Genomic DNA, 16,693 nt, shown 5'->3' on the forward strand with positions numbered 1-16,693 from the left:
CAAGTTGATATTAAATGTTTCTAAAATTCACATAATTTGGGCTTTAACTTTACTAAGTCATTATGCACTTTATTTTTCATACATCTGTATAGTACTTTTCATATTAAAAATGTAAGTCATCATTATAGAGTCTTATTTTGTTTTTTCCCCATTTTTTCCTTTATCTTGTGAATATTTGTGCACTACATGTAGATTTTTTTTAAAAAAATTGTTAATTACAGGTGCTGGCAAGTCACTTGTAGGAGTAACAGCTGCTTCCACGGTCCGTAAGCGATGCTTGGTGCTGGGCAATTCTGCTGTCTCTGTGGAGCAGTGGAAAGCCCAGTTCAAAATGTGGTCCACCATTGATGACAGCCAAATCTGCAGATTTACTTCTGATGCCAAAGATAAACCAATTGGCTGCTCTATTGCCATTAGTACCTACTCAATGTTGGGACATACAACCAAGAGGTCTTGGGAGGCAGAGAAAGTTATGGAATGGTTGAAGAGTCAAGAGTGGGGCCTTATGATCCTTGATGAAGTACACACTATACCTGGTAAGGAGAGCATGGCGGCATCTCTGACAGAGCTTGAATAAGTATTAGAAGGTATCTGACAGTATCTTTGAGACTAACTGAAAGAACAAAGTTGATAGCATAAGCTTTTATAGATGTGAGTATTTTTTACCAGAGCTCGATTAAGTTCCCTTTGGGACTAAAACTCCTAGAATTTGTGAACTAGTTGTGATCATTGGGATTATGAGTGTTCAAAAAGAGAGCATCTGGTATATGAATTGTTCCTCTGTCCAACTCCCCCTAGTCTTACATTCCTGTTAGTTTTTCTGTAGTATCATAACCTTGGGAGTAATGTGATGGAAAAATTAAAACACATAAAGTAATTTATGTTTGTAGAACATAAAGAGCAAATAAGCTCATATAATATAGGCTTCCAATAACCAAATATATCATAGTATTTTAATCCCGTATGAATCTGAAATAGGTTAACCGCTTAACTATAACGTATCCTTGCATGATTTCCTCAGCAAAAATGTTCAGGCGTGTGCTCACCATTGTTCAAGCCCACTGCAAACTTGGACTGACGGCTACCCTTGTAAGGGAAGATGACAAAATTGTAGACTTGAATTTCCTCATTGGACCAAAACTGTATGAGGCCAACTGGATGGAGCTTCAGAACAATGGCTATATTGCTAAAGTCCAGTGTGCTGAGGTACATTATCTCTAGTTTCATAATGCTGATGTATTTCCTGAGCTACAAAATGTCTTTATAAACATCCAGAGCAACTGTAAAATTGTTTTATCTCTAGAATGACTATTCTGCTTAAAATTGCAGTGTCCCTGTCCTTTAGTGTATTCCAAATGGGCAATGACATTTTCTCCCACAGAGAATTTAAAAACACAAATTTTAAAGCAAACAGCAGAAAAATTATGTGTTAAGCCATTTGATTGATCACCAGTTACAATTGAGCTCAGAAATAGAGCTGCTTCAGGTACAGTACTTTTACAGACAGAGTGAATAAAATCCTTTTATGAGCGACATGTATTTTGAGTTAACTATTTTTTCCAGGAAGAATAATTTCTCTATCCCCTAGAACACACTGTCCTTTTGAGTGTCTGGCTGCAGGGGGCAGTGCCTGTTGTGTAATTAGACAAAGCCCTGAAACCAGTTCTCCTCCAGTTAACACAAATGGAATTGATGGATATGTAAATATGGATGGGAATAATAGATAAGCTTTAGGCCCAGAGACTTCGTTGTTTGATAAGCCAAGTAAAAAGAGTGAGGAGAGGCGAAAATTGTAGAAACTGCCTCATCAGGAGACAGCATTATCACAAAATCCAGAGTTTATTTATTTATTTATTTATTTAATTTATATACCGCTCTTCTCCCCCAGGGGGACCCAGAGCGGTCTTACATAATGGCAAGATTAATGCCACATATAATACAAAATATAGTAAAACAAACGATCGTAAAAACACACTTAAAAACCAATATCATACCCCATTTAAAACAGTAAAACACTGTGTGGCCATTACAGCAGGGCCAGTAGCATTGGGCCAAAAGTCAGTGCCAGTCTGTATTCAATTACACATTAATCCAGCGAATACATCAGATTATATCAACCGTATCTTAGGATGGGCCAAAAGCTTGGTCCCACATCCAGGTCTTCAGCTGCTTCCTAAAAGACATGAGTGAGGGGGCTTCCCTAATCTCCCTTGGCAAGGAGATTCCCTAAGTCTCTGATAACACAAGTACTCTGGGACTCTGAATTTAATTCAGAGTCCCAGTTTCTAATTTCACAGAAAAAAGTGAACAGAGTTTGAAAGACTATGTATGAATAAATTCCCAGAATCCATTAGTATTGACCATATTGATTGGGAAGTCTGGAGTTGAATCCCAAAGTACCAGAGCTTAATCTGGAAGTCCCAATTACCTTAAGTAAAATTTATCTAGTTTGTAAGTGCCAGAACAGGGAATCCAGTTGACAGACAGCAGCCAGAGTAAATTTAATTACAGGGTGTTTCAGAAAGATGGACCTGATTTGAAATCACTCTATTTCTGCAACCCTAAACCACCCATCACATGAAAGAATAGGGCATAGAGTTTCAAAATACCATTGAAGTGCACGCTGCACTGCAATTACGGATTCAGTCTTGCTGAACTGTGCTTTATGTTGTGAGATCGCCACCTTGCAAATGAGTGGGCTGAAAGAAGCATCTAGCGACAATCACTTGAAACTTTATGCCCCACACTTTCAAGTAGGAAGAGTTTCGTTTATGGGCAGTTTGTGGTTTCAAAGATACAGCAATTTCAAATCGGTTTCATCTTTTTGAAACATCTTATAGATTTCTCAGACCCGCAAAATGCTATGTCCTAACATTCATTCTATGACTGGCTGGTTCAAAGCTAAGCATCTTTGAATTCACATTGGAAGGAGGTGTTTCAATAGTTAATTTAAAGCAGGGGTAGGGGAACCTAGGAACCACCTTAGTTTAGTGGTTTGAGTGTTGAATTAGGATTCTGGGATCCCAGGATTTGAATCCCCACTGAGCCATGGAAATCCACTGGGTGCCCTTGAGAAAGCCATACTCTCTTAGCTTTAGAGAATGGCAATGGCAAACTTCCTTTGAATATATCTTGCCAAGGGGATTCTATGATAGGGTTGCTGTAAACGAGAGTTGACCTGAGCGCACACAACAATAACAAAGTACATTATGTGCCCCTCCAGGCATTTTGGATTGTAACTACAGTCTCTTACTATTGGCTATGCTGAGTTGGTTGATGATAGTTGCAAACCAAAGACATCTTTGAAACTAAAGAATCCACTACATATAAGTGGATATATGTCTCTTTTTTCACTTGGTATCTTTGACATAGCAAGATAGATTGCCAGAAAAGTGCACACCAGTACAGCTATTTTATAGGTATACAGACAGATGACTACCAATTGTGCCGAAGCTGGAACTCTCTTGCACATACTTAGATAGTTCTTGGATTTGTAACCCAAGGAACATCCAGAACAGAGAGCTGCCAGTAATCTGCTGTAATTGGTTTGTGATGGACAGACAATCCAGTTAATTGTTTCAAAATTATTTGACTTGAAGCATAAGAGGTCACACATGGATTAGAGGTATACATAAAACACTAGATTTATTGTTTGTGTGTTTTTGGAAAAGCTGAGATGGAAAACCCTTAAGTTAAGTTTGAGAGTCAATTAGAAGGCTTTCACAAAAGGACTAAGAAAAGTCTGCAGGATTGTGTTTTGGGGAGTGGTATTGAGGAATGTCACGTATTCCTGAAGAGTTTTTCTTATTCAAGCTGAGGACTCCTTCACATATGAAGAGGAAACGGCAAATAAGTATTAGACAAAGGGGTCTATGCATCAAATTCTGATGAAAGTACAATTCTCACTAGATCTCCTTTCTGTTTTCCCTCCCTGTCTCTACCCAACTTCCTTTGATCCACTTCTTCCCCTTTATTCCTTCTCTAAGAATCCCCTGACTCTTCGGAAAGCCTTTGGGTACATGAAGATGCCTGCTGCCAAGAGGAGGAAAAAAATTCCCCATAAACAATTGCTTCTTAAAATGCAGCCCAGTATTTTGTTTCTTGTCCATGGTGTCCCCTCTTTCTGGGAGGACGTTGTAAAGCCATTTCAAGCCTCCTTAGAAAATCACTCCCTGGATCACCCTCCATACCTACATAAAGGTTTCATGCTTTATAATAGTACATCAAAATCTTGCAAGTCTTTATCTCATGCTTTCCCATTGATTCATTATTGAAGCATTATTATTACTATCTGATAATTTTATCTATATCTTAGGTTTGGTGTCCAATGTCTCCTGAATTCTACAGAGAGTATGTAGCTATTAAAACAAAGAAACGAATATTGCTCTATACAATGAATCCAAACAAATTCAGGGCTTGCCAGTTCCTGATTAAATTTCATGAGCGAAGAAATGACAAGATCATCGTTTTTGCAGACAATGTGTTCGCTTTGAAGGAGTATGCGGTTCGGCTTGGCAAGTAAGTATTGATGGATAAAGGGTGTCTCTGTCTCAGTATTGATAAACCTGTTTTTCAGGACTTTGCTCTTTGGGTGATTACATCCTTAAAATCGTCTTCCTTTCACTCACATCAAAATACAGGATTTAAGTATCACATTTAGAATGGGGCTCCTTGCCGCCTATATAATAAGCAGCTTCTGAAGCATCAGTTTGAGGGAGTTTGGTTTGCTGTACAGAGAGAAAAGCTACCTGTATATTGTCCTTTCTCAAACTGGGGCTTTCAAGGTATTTTAGACTAAAGCATGCAAGAACACCAGGCAACCACCATGGTCAACAATCATAAATAATGGCTATAGTAGACCAGTTATACCTTGGGGACACTAAATTACAGAATAATTATGCATATACAGCGGACTTTCGATAATCGTGTGTTTATGGTTCATAGAAATTGAATCTTTATACGGAGTTTTTAACTAGAACATTAAATTATGCTTTTTATGTTATTTGTCTTATGGGCCAGGGATGTAGACTTTTTAATGTGACAAATTACTAATTTCATATATGTTGGGGTTTATGACTGTATTTTACATTATGTAGTCTGTCTTTGTTATGTTGTACACTGCTTTGAGTCCCGCTCGGGGAGAAAAGCGGGATCGAAATTAATAATAACAACAGTGTTGTGTGTGAGGATGCTACAGGCATCTATTTAACTATTCTGGGAAGTCGCAATTGTTGTGGAATTTCGTTTGGACGCGGGTGAAGAAAGCAGACTGACAGAAGTTGTCTTCAAGATAGTTTACTTTTGGCCAAGAGCAGGTGACAATGTTAGCTAATGCCCAAAAAACGCAATGCCACACCTTTCCTGTAGTGGCTTTCCAATTTATACAATTTTACAGAAGCATGCGCAGAAGCTAACTGACAATGGAATTTGCTGACTATTACAATCCTTTTGGACATGCGTAGTTGCCTTGTAACTTATATAACTCATTACTCATCACATCAGGTGAAGTGTCCATAGTTTGCTCCACGTATGCACTATCCTCAGGTGACATGTTCATAGTTCATCCCACGTATCATCCAGCAGCCAAATAATTACTGCAGTTTGCATGACCTTATATTGTGTGCAAAGAGCAAATGTCATGCAGAACATGTCCTGTCAACATTTTCATGGAAAAACAAGATTTTTGAGTAAGGGTCATCTAGGTAACGGATTTTTAGGGTCTTTAAATAAAATATTCAAGAGCTGCTACATTATTCACCCCTTTTTGCAAAGCGGTGGTTTACAGAAGCTTTAGCAAACCCATTGTTAGCATATATATTTATACTTGATCTCATGTTGTAATAACTTAAACTTTTCGGCCTCAGTCAGGCTTTCTGGTGGTGACACTTAATTTTTGGTTAAGAATTTTCAATCCTCAGTAAGCTTCAGATCATTCTCAATTGATAAGGCGGACCCAATGGAAACTAAACTCCTATGTGTCGGCCCTGTATCAGGGGCTGGAAACACAAAGGAAAACAATATATCAATAAATAAAACAAGCAATTCTCAATGGAAGTGTTTAACTATCCCTTAATTTCCAGTCATGGAACAGAACCCCCCTTTTGCTGATTGATGAACAATCCAGAACTACCTATGGTTGTATTATCATTTAACTCAGGTTTTAATTTCAGTGTACAGCGTATGACCAATCCAACTATCAACATTATTTTCACTCAAACAGCATGCTAAAGCTAGTATGTTTATGCAATTTTTTCCATTCTCATGTTTTTTTTCATCCAGGGTAAATTACTAAGATTAGAACACAAATTAGTGGTTTTCTCTTATGTAATTGGACAGGCAAAATCTAACACCTCACTTGTATATACTGATACCGATATAATGAAAATTAGTAGCTCATTCGTATCAAAAAGAAATCTCATATCTGGATCTTGAATTTGTTATCTGAAACAAACACTGAATCATAGGGTATTTAGGATATCTCAGCCCAAAAAGTGACTTTCAAGGTGCGGCTGACAGCAGAGGTGGAATTGTATATGTCTTGAAGACAATTTTCACACCAAAGTCACATTCCAGCCATCGTTGCCTTATCTCTCATGTGTCTGATCCTAATGGCATCTAGGCCATCAGGGACATGTGAGAATATATTTGGAGGGCCTATGACAATACCTTGTAACCCTTTTAGAACAACCTCTGGATGTCATAACCAGAGCCAGCAGACATGATGAGCTCTCTCCTGTTTCAGGCTGTATATAGTAGAATAACAGTGTTGTGATCCAATTTCCTCTTAAATCGTTAACATAGAACAAAATATAGAACAGCTGTTGCAATTTCATATAAACTATCTTCATAGAACAATGTATGATTTGGGCCACCTGAGGTCAGCTTAGGTCCACTCAGACTTGTTTGAAAGGTATTTTCAGTATCCAAAAGCTTGTGTCTATAAAAATACAGAAACTCAAAGAAGGCAAGGGTCAAAACCAAAGAATCACAATAAATAAACAAGGATATGACAGTTCACATATATATATTCATGGATTCACAGGTGCAGACGGTACGCTGGTATGTCTTGTGGTCGAGTCTAGTCTTAATTTTTCTCATCCTTATGCAGGTGTAAACAGGGCATATGTTGCATCAGTATCTTCCAGTGTAGATGCTGATAGGTATTCAATCTTATTAATAGTCTTTTGTCCTGAGGAATCCTGAAAATCAAAAATTATCTACCAATTTTTTAATGCTGCCATTTTCCAACAGTAGCCCACAATATTAGGAATATAGATTTTATCACCTCTTCTGTAGCTAGGTCAGTGAAAATCACAATACAAGTGTGCAGTATACACTTCTTTCATTTTCAGGTAAAACCTCATAAACATATTATCTGAAAGCCATCAAAATCATTTTTAAACCAACAAGGTAAAGCCTTTGATTTATAAAAATCAATCTTTTGGTTACTTTTGGTTAAAGTAATAAAGCAATTATCTTGATTGTGTACCACTATTGTACTTAAAACTGCATTGTTAATTTTCAACATCTTTTGACAAGGTACCCTATAAGCCAAAAATTAAAATGAGCAAAGCCCTTAATACTAGTGTAGGGCCATTGATCCTGGCGGCCCTTTCCATGAGTCTGAATGTCTTTCGAACAATTACCAAAGGCAGCCCCATGCAGCTTATACCATGCAGAGTGATATAATTAAGGGTTACTACTTGTGTGATAATTTAAATTCAAGATATGTGGTGACTGAAGAAAAATGCTGTTTATGTGATATGTTTACATAATCGTGAGTTTCTGGTGGCAGTATATGGGACAAACCAGCAGTCTTTTTTGTTTCCTCCCCTTTCTTTGCACACTTCTCATTTGTAAATGCTTGTGGCTGTTTCAAATTGAAGCTCTTGACCAGAAAAAAAAAAGAAATGAATAATGTATCCAAATAAAAACTTGCAATATTTCTATGTTTCCAAAACTCACAATTAGGTCGTTAAAATATACAGTATACCAATTTAGAAAAACATCAAACCCTTACTTAATTTAGCATTCTGAACCTGCTGGTGATCTGTTTTCATTCTAATTACTGAACCATGTATGGACAGAGATTGTACCTAATGATAATTCTTGAAAGAGTGCTATTACATCCATATATTAGTGTTGTGTTTTTTTTTAAGTTAGGTTCTTAAAACTGCAAAGGGATAGGTGAAGTGTTTGGGACAATGGGATTAACGTTGTCAACATATTTGAGGTCTTGTTTTTTAACTCTTTTTATTCGTATCTGGAGATAGAGTACCATAAATGGTGCAATGGCATGAGATCAGAATTGTAATACTAATCTTAGGGTTGTTTAGGGTGATAGAGACACAGCTAGTGGAATAGATTTGGTATTTGCTCTTCATCGTTCCCCCTCATAGGAGGTTCTCCAAAAGTAGTCCAAAGGATTGAGGAGCTTTCTGGAGAAGATTTGGGAATTCAGTGAGGCAAGGCAGAGGAGAAAGTAAGAGTGGAAATCCAGTTTTTCTGGCAGCATGATGTTGGATGGAGCCCTTAGTTTAAGGATGAGCAGACTCCTGCCACCCTCACAATCGCGGTTGGCGGAGACGAGGGAGATGGCTTTCTCCGTGATGGCCCCCCCGGCTCTGGAACTCACTCTCTAGAGAGATTAGGCAAGCCCCCACACTCCTAATTTTTAGGAAGACCCTAAAAACTTGGCTCTTCAAAAGAGCCTTTGGTGATTGATCCTCACCCCTGTAAGGCTTGTTCTGGAGATAGTTTGCACTTTATTCTATTCCTTCAGTTGGAATAGTTCCTATGTTTACTTCATCCTTAGCCCCTTACCTATGATAACAGTCTTGGGTACCTTTTTTGACTTCATTCTTCACTGTATGCACTTTATGGCCTAGTCATTTTATGTGTTTTTATGCTTCTATTCAATCCATGTTTTATTGATCTGTTTTACTGATTTGTTTTACTTGATGTGTTTTTACTATGTCTGTTATTTTTGGGCTTGGCCCCATGTAAGTCGCCCTGAGTCCCTTTGGGGAGATGGTGTTGGGGTATAAAAATAAAGTTGTTGTTGTTGTTGTTGTTATCCACAGACCTGTATGCAGCAGTCAGGACCTCAAAGTGCAACATTGAAATCCATTAGAAAATAAATTTTCAGCCAATTTTTTCACTGCAAGTCTCATTAAATTGATTTAAAACTGTCCAGAAATTATGTCATCAGTGCTGGGGAAAGCATGTACAGAGGGGTTTCCAATCCATTGTGAAATGGATATATTATCACAAATGTGCTTGTATTCCGTTTTCTTTGGCCTTCATAAAAATGTATGTTTGCACTGACTGTGGGTTTTGAAAACTTTAAATATAGGATGTCCCTCACTTGGCTTTTACAAGATGGCATAGGAACCACTCTTGACTGTTTAACTGCTAGAAACCTTTAGCTGTCTCTCGTTGCATTTCCCCATCAAGCTCCATACAAATCAGCAGTCTTAGTACTCCATCACAAGGAACACAGATACTATTCATATGTTGATTTCAATACTGGACACAATCTTGAACATATATCTCACACTCTGAAACCAGAGGAATTTTCATCTGAGAGACCATAAACTGTGCAAGGACACGAGTGGGGAGGAAGAATGGGAACACAGCTGTTAATGCGCTAGCTCAGTGGACTGAACCAAAGAAAACACCTTTTTTATTTTAACAGCTGCTTCTATCCTTTCATCTAGGATTAGTAGATATATCCAGCCCACTGATCTGTTGAGTCAGGAGGCACACATCAAGCGGATAACATTTACAACTGTCAGGATTTATTTCTGTGTAAGGGGGTGTCTGACAAAATGGGTTTGTCTCCAGATGGGTGGGTCTGCCATACAGGCAACAAAAGCTGCTACAAAGATAACAAAGAAAGGAAGTGTTTCTGGAAAGTAAAGCATAAGTGTGCATCATGGATTACGTTAAAATATGCTACAGGTTTAGTATGCCTTATGCTTGGGACCAGGAGGCTTTGGGGTTGAGGATTTTTTTTTGGTCTTGGAATATTTCCATCGACATTGTGAAACATTGATGGAACCTAAGTCTAAACATGAAATTAATCTATGTTTCATGCATACCTTATATACGTAACCAATGGTAATTGTATACACAATATTTTAATAATGTTGGGCATAAAGCAAAATTGTAAGTTTAAACTATCAGAAAAGCAAAGGTGTCATTGTCTCAGCCACCCATGTGGACGATTTTGGAGCATTTCAGATTTTGGAATCCAGAGTAAGGGGTACTCAATCTAACACACTTACATGCATATCTGAATCCATGGGACAAAGAATTATAACATTTTTGTGTCTCTTTTTAAAGACCATATATCTATGGGCCTACAGCGCAGGGAGAGAGGATGCAAATCTTACAGAATTTCAAACACAACCCCAAAATCAACACAATTTTCATCTCCAAGGTAAGAGAGAAAATGCTGTTTTCCACTGAGTTGGTTTGCAATATCACAATAGTGGTCTCTAAGATTGTTGATTCGTTGTAATATTGACACCGTTTTTATTGTAGCCCACAAGATTATGTGAGTCGTGTTGTTTTGCTGTTTCTGTATCCTAGGTAGGTGACACATCCTTTGATCTCCCAGAAGCCAATGTTCTGATCCAGATCTCGTCTCATGGTGGATCTCGGAGACAGGAGGCCCAAAGACTGGGCCGAGTGCTGAGAGCCAAGAAAGGTAAACCAAGGCTTGGAATCTGTAAATTTAATGGAACACTCAAGCATGAAAGTAACATAAGTCAACTCATGTAGCTGACTAAGCACGTACAATTTGCCATTGTCCCAGTTTTTCACTGCCAGCTCAAGGTCACAGGTTAAAACAAAATTCAAGGTTAGTTATTAAAAATGCTGCAGTAGGGGGCCATCTTTTTCTTTCCCTTTCCTGCCTAATCAGTCCTCACATGACAGTATTAGTATTTTGTATGTCACACTTAGCAGACCTTAGGCTCTGTTCTTTTTGAACTTTCAAGGCAGGATGGAAAGTGTAGCTATTCTGAGACGACTCTTGTTCTATGATTTTAAAATAAGATTCAGGGCTTAGAGAAAAATGCTTTCTTTTTCTTCTATCACGAATTACTCACAGTGAGCAAAATTTTAATTTGACACTTTGTCCAGAAAATGCAGCAATGGTTTTCAGTGTGATCATTTTGGTGTGCTTTTAAGCTAGTCAGCAAGCAGCCATGGCATGTCTTTGCCATTGACTTGCAGAAGATATTTCCCTAAACTTCTAAAAACACCATACTTGATCTCTGCGGTATTCTCTTCCTGGTATATGCATAAGATGAAAAGCATGATTGATTGTCTGGAAGAGAGGATATGGGAAAATGTTAATAAGTAGATTGAGATATGTGAAATCAAGGAATAAGGGAAATGTGGCGATTTGATCAATCTGAATACAGGTTTTTTTAATATATTTTCAATTCATTTATATGCTGTATTTCTCCCAACATGGGATCCAAGGTGGTGTGCAACATTTTAAAAGCACAATACAATTAAAAAGGATTAATACAACAGTAAAATATAATTAAACTTTATTTATATTTCAAAACAAAGTTAAAAACAGACAAAACCTTTATTGAAAACATAATAAAACCCTACCAAATGAAAAGCTTCCTTAAATAAAAAAATCTTCACCTACCAGCAGAAAGACATTGTGGAGAGGGAAAGTAGTTGTATGTTTCAAATGTTTATTGTAGGAAGTAAGGCATGGAATATGTGAAACACTTTGCTGGGAGAACCTGGATTTATTCCTTGTTTAAACAAAGCTGTAATGGGGAGGAACTGTTTGGAAAACAATGCCAAGGTCTGCAGTGGAAATTGCCTTTGGCCTCAAAATGTCTTCATAGTTATATCAGCTGGGAAAGGGTGGTCTTTCTTTCAAACAAAGTCTAAGGACTGTTTCTAGTTTGCATGGAAATGAATAGCAGTTCTTGTGAAACCTGAGAGATAGGAACGGTCACAATAACTGGATTTTGCTACCTGTAATTTTAGCGTGATCTCTTACTGAATGATATCCAGCTGTATGTTGCTTTACATTTTGAGTGTATCTCATATTTAATTGTAAACCTAGCTGGTTAAATGACATCTTGGATGCTTGAAAAACAAACCAGTTGCTTCTGTATCTTGAGATATGTGTGTTCATTATGATCAGGGTCAGCCCTTTCAATAGGTCCCACAAATGGAAGCAAAATGTTAGTTACTTGTTTTTCTATTGTTGTTGTCTCAATGTCAGGAAATAGAAGGGATACCTGTGGTGTTTTCTGCTTTGAATTGGATAATCCTCACCTTGACTTTAAGGGCAGAGACACCTGCTTGCTGTCTTGCTTGAGACCCTGAACTGGGCTACATTGCAGTAATACGTTTTAGTATGTGGTCCGTACCATCTGGATTCTGCGATGCAAAAGACGTTGAATGGAATATGATAAAAACCTGGCCCTTGAGGAAAATTCTTAGTACTTGTGGATAGGATAGTAACTTAGAACTTGCCTGTTTCAAGAGAAGGTCTCTGTATTTGTCAATCTGTACATTTTGAATTGACAGAAGTGCTACAGCTTGTGATTTACTTGATTTCTGTAATAAATAAACCACATGGGACTAATAAATCAGGAAATGTTTAATTTCTTTTTAAAAATTGACTTGTTTGTGTGGTTTAATATTTCAATAAACTTTTCCTCCAGGAATGGTTGCAGAGGAATACAATGCCTTCTTTTATTCTCTGGTTTCCCAAGACACTCAAGAAATGGCATACTCAACCAAACGGCAGAGATTTTTAGTAGATCAAGGCTACAGCTTCAAGGTAATTCTGTTCATGTCTGTGGGACTGTAAAGCAAGTCATATTATTTAACAGTAATTATGTAAATCAACTATATAGTGACTCAGAAAGAAAATTGTACTAAATTATTACTTGTTTTATGTTGTCTAGTATTAATAAAAGATTTTTTAAAGGAGGCAGGGGTGAAAATGCATCAGCTTTACTGAGAGTGCAGTTTAAACACATAGCAGTGTTAATGTGCTTTAGCATGTAATGAGAGTTGATATGCCCTTGTCTGAAAAAGAGGAAGGGATACATGGTGCTGTCTTTGCATTTTATGGTTTAGTTCTAGTACCTTTAGGATCCAGTTTTGTACACAACCATGAATATAGGAGAAGGTTGTACATATATTCCTGCTCCTGTTTGCATTGTTACCTAGGAAGTACCCACTGTTCCATTTACTATGCCAGCATACTATTGTGAGAATAAATCTACCCATCCTCACTGTAACCATTGCATCTGGTGTGAGATACTTTTTGAATGTATGATGCAGTAAAACAGCGGGGTTACACACAAAGCCCTGATGAAACACAGTGTACATTTTAGGTTTTGCAGCCATTGTTGTTAACTGTTGTCAGTTGGACTTCGACTTATGATGACCCCATGAATGACAGACCTCCCTCCTTGGAAGCCTGTAAACAGAGACTGGATGTCTGGGGTATTGCGATTGTGTTGTTCCTTGCATGGTTGGATTAGATGGCCCGTGCAGTCTCTTCCACTGCTATGATTCTATTACAGCCATTAGGGTTTGCTAAAAGGAATGCAATAAATTACTGTAGGTGAATATGGTTAATGGTTTTTTTTAAAAAAAAAAATCTCCTCCTTGCTCTTCTCCAGGTAATCACTAAACTTGCAGGTATGGAAGAGGAAGACCTTATGTTCTCATCCAAAGAAGAACAGCAGCAGCTACTCCAAAAAGTTTTGCAAGCCTCCGATATGGATGCTGAGGAAGAGGTGGTTGCAGGAGAGTATGGTTCAAAGTCATCTCAGGCAAGTGGAAATTATAGTGACTAAGAATGCATCAGGTCTTTGGCGTGGAGAGAAGTTGACTCAAGAGTTGTGTAAATTTTTCCTTATCCAGGCATCCACTTATAGCCCTAGAGAAGAAAGTGATCTACAGCTCTGCCCCTCTTTTTTTGCTGCAATGCCAGCAGTCTTCATTGGAGTAGAATGAGAAAGGATATTCTTCCACCTACTCCTAGCATTGCAGTTTGGGGCTTTTGCCACATGAAAAGGAGAAGCTCAGGCTGCTTTTTCAAACCTGTTGCTGCCCCTTTTGCTCCTGGCCCAACTTGTAGGTCTCAGAATAGAGATTAAGATTGGTTTTCTCCCCTGTGTCCAGGGAATGACATACTAAATGAAGGTCAGGAGACAGTGTAGGGTCAAGGACTACGAATGTGCTATTTTAAGAAGAGTGCATTCTCTTCCCAAACAGGTTGAAATCCAGTTCTCATGCCAGTCTTTCCATTGACCAGCATAACTCCCATCTTGCTATTCATTTTAATCATTCCCATCCTACACAAAGTTAAGTGGTTTTTCCTTGGGGAGAAGAGGCAATTGTCAGTTCAGAATACCATCAGCATACTGGTAATATTTCTCTCCAAAACACTGAAAAACCTCCCACATACCTTTCATAAGTCAACATCACTTGACACCAGTGTCTTTGTGTCAAGTTACACCTGAACCACTGCAGAAGAGCACACTAGAAGTTTCAGTCAGGGCAGGATGTAACTGCTAGGGTGAGACATAGTATCAAAAGCATATGTCAATATTGAAAGGCCTGTACTAATTGCCAGTTGCTTTCTAGGTCCAATTTAAGGTGCTGATTTTAAATCTAAATGGGATCTGGAAGCCCTCTTGAAAATACTGTCAGGTACCCAAGGAAGGATTTTCTCCCCTGTTGTGTCCAGATTTTGGAATGTATCTCTCTTGATTTGGGATAAGTGTCTTTCTTGTGGCTTTTAGGAAGGATATGACAGTACATCTTTGCAGGGTGACTTCTTAAAACTGTTTTCCACCTTGTTTATATGTCTGTGTATGTTAGTGTAAAAATTGGATAAATGTGATGGTTATAACCACAACAATAAAAGGTAAAGGTTTCCCCTGACGTTAAGTCCAGTCATGTCTGACTCTGGGGGTTGGTGCTCATCTCCATTTCTAAGCTGAAGAGCCGGCGAGACACCTCCAAGGTCATGTGGCCAGCATGACTGCATGGAACGCCGTTACCTTCCCGCCGGAGCGGTACCTATTGATCTACTCACATTAGCATGTTTTCGAACTGCTAGGTTGGCAGAAGCTGGAGCAACAGCGGGCACTCACTCCGCTCCTGGGATTTGAACCTGGGACCTTTCGGTCTGCATTCAATTTCTGATTTGCTTCCACATTTTAAAAAGCAGGTTTTAACAGATTAGTATTTGCAGAGAGTTCCCAGACAGCATTATTTTTTTTCAAGGAAACGTTTTCTTGCCTTTTCTAAGTTCATGTTTACTTTCCTAAATCTGTCAGGTTGTTCATATTGCGTATAAATCTTTCTCAGTTTCTTTAAGAAAAATGGCAGAAAGTTCCTTAGTGCTTTAAAAATTTGGTTCTGACTGCAGCTTTTCCTTGAATTTCTGAAAAGCAATGAACTCTCCAGAACAGCATGGAGGATGGCACAGGATTTCTAGGTAGAAGAGCAGTTAGGAGAGTGAAAATAGCCCTTTCTTCAGCCTTCTAGATCAAAATCCCTTATGTGAGCAAGAGGAATCTCTTAATTTTCAGAAAGACAACTTTGAATCTAAGCTTATAAGTCTCACTATGAAATGTCAGTAGTCAAAAGAAATTCCAGTTGTTTAGGAATGTGTTCAAATCCCAGAGATTAGCAGCTTGTGACTTCCAGTATTTCCCCCATTGGAAAGAAAAAGGGGTAATTAGATGTCAGAAGACACATACCTTGTTGAGAGGGGGAGAAATCACACATCCTGCTGGCCTGGCTAACTTGACATCTGTACAACACTTATATGTGAGCAGCTGGATAAATACAAGTGCTCTATGTGCTGCAGTCTGGAGATTTCTTAGTTCAAATGATGCAGAATATTGCTGAGATTATGTATGTTGTTTTTCTAGGTTTCCCGACATTATGGCACAATGAGCTCCATGTCTGGAGCTGACGATACGGTTTACATGGAATATCAAACCTCACGGAGCAAGGCATCTTCAAACAAACATGTTCATCCACTTTTTAAACGTTTTAGGAAATGAAAAAGAAAAATGTGCTATGCATCTTTTTCTTCCAGTAAAGAAGAAAGGGAGACATGGACTTGTTTCAGACATCATTTTCTAAAAGGACAAATAAATGAAATGAAGTGGAGCAGTACATTCATAACTGAAATGTTATCTGTGGACTGAATTATTATTTCTATATGTCATTTCATAGATAATAGTATTTATGTTATATTGTTAAATAGATTTATAGAATAATTCTGGAAAAGGGGGAATTATTTGTATATATTTTGTTGCCAGTAAAGTAAGAGTTGAAATACCGAAAAGCACTGAATAAAAACATTCTCTAGCAATGTACACCTGGCATTTCCTTGTTTCTTTCCTGAATTGTCTCCACTCCAGACCCTACTTGTTTGCTTTAAATGACTTGTGGGCAGAGTGGTATATTATCATCTTGCACATCTTAGTATATCTGAACCTACTTGGTCTTCTTTGCTGCTTTGGTTATACAAGATTGGCATCCTATACTCTTTTGCATTGGAGAAGAGGAAAAGGTGTTAATAAACTCTAGCTCATATAATAATTCAGTAGGAACAGTTTAACAAATGTCACCTTTTCTTTTCACTTTTGTTTCCTTTTTTGTT

General features: G+C 38.1%; 1 protein-coding gene across 1 annotated transcript in view; it reads left to right on the top strand.

Moving 5' to 3' along the window:
- The window catches only part of ercc3 (ERCC excision repair 3, TFIIH core complex helicase subunit), a 24,206-nt gene extending 7,800 nt beyond the window's left edge, over nucleotides 1-16,406 (top strand). The window contains exons 8-15 of the mRNA XM_003226086.3: nucleotides 222-536; nucleotides 1,022-1,206; nucleotides 4,316-4,518; nucleotides 10,348-10,444; nucleotides 10,597-10,714; nucleotides 12,714-12,832; nucleotides 13,686-13,838; nucleotides 15,954-16,406. Coding sequence (XP_003226134.1) covers nucleotides 222-536; nucleotides 1,022-1,206; nucleotides 4,316-4,518; nucleotides 10,348-10,444; nucleotides 10,597-10,714; nucleotides 12,714-12,832; nucleotides 13,686-13,838; nucleotides 15,954-16,088 — 1,325 coding nt within the window. The 3' untranslated portion in view covers nucleotides 16,089-16,406. The remainder of the gene's footprint in view (nucleotides 1-221; nucleotides 537-1,021; nucleotides 1,207-4,315; nucleotides 4,519-10,347; nucleotides 10,445-10,596; nucleotides 10,715-12,713; nucleotides 12,833-13,685; nucleotides 13,839-15,953) is intronic.
- The last annotated feature ends 287 nt before the right edge of the window (nucleotides 16,407-16,693 follow it).

Source organism: Anolis carolinensis, chromosome 1, assembly GCF_035594765.1.
Source record: "Anolis carolinensis isolate JA03-04 chromosome 1, rAnoCar3.1.pri, whole genome shotgun sequence".
In the NCBI taxonomy this organism is placed as follows: Eukaryota; Metazoa; Chordata; class Lepidosauria; order Squamata; family Dactyloidae; genus Anolis; species Anolis carolinensis.